The sequence below is a fragment of the Austrofundulus limnaeus genome, unplaced genomic scaffold (assembly GCF_001266775.1).
Source record: "Austrofundulus limnaeus strain Quisiro unplaced genomic scaffold, Austrofundulus_limnaeus-1.0 Scaffold359, whole genome shotgun sequence".
Classification (NCBI taxonomy): Eukaryota; Metazoa; Chordata; class Actinopteri; order Cyprinodontiformes; family Rivulidae; genus Austrofundulus; species Austrofundulus limnaeus.
The window spans coordinates 283,725-288,159 of NW_013952761.1; the positions used below are offsets into that span (position 1 = coordinate 283,725).

The 4,435-nt window shown below is 39.7% G+C and overlaps 1 protein-coding gene across 5 annotated transcripts in view; it reads left to right on the top strand.

The window, feature by feature from the left end:
- The first annotated feature begins 1,418 nt into the window (after window positions 1-1,418).
- The window catches only part of dachd (dachshund d), a 127,842-nt gene continuing 124,825 nt past the window's right edge, over window positions 1,419-4,435 (top strand). For 2 of the 5 annotated variants that reach the window (XM_014023206.1, XM_014023209.1), the window contains exon 1: window positions 1,421-3,372. In XM_014023206.1, coding sequence (XP_013878660.1) covers window positions 2,804-3,372 — 569 coding nt within the window. In that variant the 5' untranslated portion in view covers window positions 1,421-2,803. Of the gene's footprint in view, window positions 3,373-4,435 lie in introns of all 5 variants that reach the window. The other 3 variants (XM_014023207.1, XM_014023205.1, XM_014023208.1) reach the window with 3 other exon arrangements.

Here is a 4,435-nt window from a genome sequence, read left to right on the forward strand (position 1 = left end):
ACTAGGACAAACAGGGCTTTACCTGTGCAGGGAAAAATCCAAAATGCAACCAGTTTACAATCTAACATCTAATAATAAATAATCATTTACTTTACAGGTGTTGGTGTAATACACTTGCACATAACAGTTACGATGTGTTGCACAGTTTTCTTCTTGTCCAATCAAGACACTGATACAGAGGTAAAGTTTGAAAGTTTAGGTGGACAAAGTTTACCTCATTATTTCTGAAGCTCTGTCCAGAGAATGCACAGAATTTCTGTATTATCCATTCAAGCCTCCTGGAATACAAACACTTATAATTCTTGTAGCTGACGTTGATTTGTTTTAAGGGATTTAACTTCCCCTCGCCACTTCCAGTTGGTGCCTCATGTCTGTCAAATTTGAGTTAATTAACTTTCCATTCCCACATCTGTTTGGCTGTAACTCCTGCATAGCTGAACAATTTATTACATATACCAAAATGGACAGTGAATGAAACAAATATGCAAACTTAGAAATGTCACACTTATACAACACTGTTGGAATAGGTTTGCAAAACAATCGCTGCAGTCCAACTTTAATTAGTGACCTCACATCCACATTAGCTCAACTTGTTGTACTGTAATCAAGAAAGGGATACAGAAATTTTAATTAAATAAGGGCTTTAACAATTGTTTTACTGTTTTTACACAATTCTTGTGCAATTGCAAAAAAACTACATTGGACAATTATGGCCAAAAATAGCTTTTGTAGGAAGTTACATGCGTTTTTCCTTTTATATTCATTTAAATGGTAAAAAAGGGTAAAAAAAAAAACCAAAAAACAAAAACTATGTCAAAATTAACAAATAGAACTTACAGTATTTGGTGTTGATTTCTAAATACTAAAATTTCCAGTGCATGGTCTAGAGCAGTGTTTCCCAAAGTTGGGGTCGGGACCCAAGGTGGGGTCCCTTAACATCAAGGTGGGGTCCTGAAAAGATTTTCAGAATAAATTACATTTTTGCCTTAGTTGTTACAAAGGAGTGAGGTTAKTRTATTTAAAATGGATAAATGTAGTATAAAAATATTGTTACTATGCCCGTGTTTTGTTGACCTGATACTTGGGGGAACAGGTCATTTTGTGGGTCAAAAGCTGAAAAGTTTGGGAACCACTGCACTTTGGTTCCCAAAGTTGGGCTTGGGACCCACTTATGGGTCAGAAAACACCTTGGATAATCTCCAGAAATCATTTTAAAGGGTGATAAAATAATTGCTGATGTAATATTTTCCCTATAAATATTACAAAAACACAAAATAAGTATAAATAAGTATTTATATTTGTGTACAAGCTGTTTAGATTGTCAAAAAGCCTGTGTTTTTAGGGTTATTAACAAAGTTCGTGTACTCTGACCAGTAATATTTGGGGTCACAAGTTTTTGCCATGGATATTTTGTGGGTCAGAAGATAAAAAGTTTGGGAACCACTGGTCTAGAGTGCCGCAGTAGGAAACAAAATTTAAGCTTCAGGTGTTTAGAGAGAGTATTTGAGGTCAATCTAATGCACATATTTTTTTTCATTTTTATCGTGAAAGATTAAAAGTAAGTCCTGTGACTTCCCTTGCACTGCGAGTAATAAACTGCAACCCTATCTGTTTAAAAATTGTGTTGTGTTGTTATTTTGTATTTTCACCCATAACCTTCAGCTGCAACAAATATATTGAAGGGTTCATGAGCACAATGGGGTTCACCTTTTCACTGATATTTTAAAAAAGTAAAGTAATTAAAGTAAACTTAAAGTRATTTATTTCTGTTAGAAGACAGTAAACTAATGGTGCTCAGCAATTAACAACTCAATCCCAATGGATTTCACTGCATTCTAGGCACTTACAATACTATACAGTAGATGGCTGAGATACAAACTAGGTGAAAATTAAAACTGTAATACTGAATCTATCAAAACTTTTCTTGTGCAAGTCAACCATATTCGATTTTGAGGCCAGGACTGGTTTGGAATCTCTGACTTTTCCAGCTGGACTGACTTCTAAGGAAACATTTAGACTTTTCTTTCTTAGCAGTTTGACTTTGATCTGGAAACAAAACGTTGAATGTCTCAGCATTCAAGCTTTAATTATGAAACTCAAAAATAAAATAAAAAAATATCTTCCTACCTAATTTGTTTCTTCTGAATGGGCCTAATACAGTGGCAATATTAATATCCAGGGGAAAAAAAACATGAAAAGATACATCGAAGAAATCATAACACGTAAAATAAAATGACAGTGAGTCTTTTTTTAAACTTTGAAAGTTACTGCAAAAGCTATTTGACAACTTAGTTAAGAAATGAAGGCAAAAAAGTGTGCCAGTGTTGCTCAGTGTGCTAAGAGAAACCTGTCTTAAAGCTTAAAATGCAAAATAAAATAAAAAAAACTTAAAAACAGAGGAGAAAAGTCAAAATGAGATGTTAACCCAGAGTTTCTCTTGTAACAATGTGGTCTTTAAGTAGAGCTGAAACAGTTTTGTGCTCTTCAAAGCCTTCTGTCCCCTAGCTCCTCCCTCTCTGCACCGTGTGACAACAACAACTCATCCACAGAGCGGAGCTGCACTTTTCAGCTCATTTTCCTCCTGTCATTCCTCCTATCTTTGATCATTGTCCCGCTGCCCCCCTCCCCTCCTAAAAAATACCCCTCAACTCAGCACGCCTTTTTTTTTTATTCGGTAGCTCTTTTTTTAAACTTCCCAACTTAACTGAGGAGCTAAACTCTGAAGGATTCTTTTCATTTAGCAGGCTGGGTTTTCTACTTTGAACTTCGGCTCCTCTCTTCCCCCTCCTCTCGCAGGTTGACCATGGCCGTACCGGCTGCTCTCATCCCACCGAGCCCTCTCGTCCCGCCGCCTCCGATCTCCACTCCCTCCGCCACCACGTCCCCGCCGTCGACAACTTCATCCCCGTCCCCGACCCTGGCTCCCCCGTCGGGTCCCGGACAGAGCCTGTTCCGCTCAGAGCTCCTGGCCAGCGCMAGCGCCGGCGGCAGTCCGGGCATCCCGACCCCGAGCGCGGCTCTCCCCCCCGGCAAGCCGGTCTACTCGACCCCGTCGCCCGTCGAGAACATCCCGCAGAACAACGAGTGTAAGATGGTGGAGCTGCGCGGCGCCAAGGTGGCGTCGTTCACCGTGGACGGCTGCGAGCTCATCTGCCTCCCCCAGGCTTTCGACCTGTTCCTGAAGCACCTGGTCGGCGGGCTGCACACGGTCTACACCAAGCTCAAGCGGCTGGAGATCACGCCGGTCGTGTGCAACGTGGAGCAGGTCCGCATCCTCAGGGGGCTCGGCGCCATCCAGCCCGGGGTGAACCGCTGCAARCTCATCTCCAGGAAGGACTTCGAGACGCTGTACAACGACTGCACCAACGCGAGGTACGTGGAGGAGAGCCCGGCGTGTTTAAATGTCCACACACACACTCACACACAACAGACACACACTCACACACACTCGCGCTTACAGCCGTGCGTAAAGGCGCAGGAGCAAGCGAGGGGCAGATATTTCCCCACCATGCAGAATAGTTACTTTTAGATCAATATTTTTTTTATTTGGTAATTGTTGGACAATCATATGTGTGTGTCTGTGTGTTAGTGTTGAACATGCACGTGTCAGATTCACCCCAAAGGTTAAAAAAATGTGTGCGTCATGGGTGTGTGTTGGACCGAGATCAGCGCGCCTCAGGAGAAAAAAAAAAGTTATGAGAAAGTTTTTGACACGTGCATCTCAAAGCTGTCATGATTCTGATTTATTAAATCGATCAGAGTCATGCTTCTTTTTGATTATCGCTCATTAATAATAATAATAATAATAGTTTTACTGCATACATATTTAACTCGTTGCATTTGAAACTTTTGTTTATGTTCAAGCGTCATCCTGAATGCCACATCCAATAAACATTATTTCAATTATTAAAAGTTTAAGAAAGTGCACAAACTCCTCTATATTGTTAGAAATAAAGACAAATTAATGATTTAACTTTCTTTTTGAGGGTACTATTTTATCCTCCAGAAAGAAGAAATTATATTATTTTCACAAGTGCCAAAAATAATTCATCTCCATGAGAAGGAACAGTTATGTGAAGGTAAATTAATCTGACTTCTAAAGAACTAATAAAATAACGTTCAGAGACTCAGATGACAAAATATATTTATATAAAAATGAATGTTAAATTATAGAATTTCAGCTTTATGTATTTTAAACTGGAATGATTTAAGCAATGATTAAAAATATTTTAATGTTTCTTTTTTATGCACAGCTGAGTCTCAGAGGATGGTTCTGCTCAAATTTACCTTCTCACCTGTCGCTATGATTGATTACGTATTGATCCCCCCTCCCCAGAAATAAGCTGGAAATGCAAAAATAATGAAAAGGCTCCCATCAGTGTGTGTGTGTGTGTGTGTGTGTGTGTGTGTGTGTGTGTGTGTGTGTGTGTGTGTG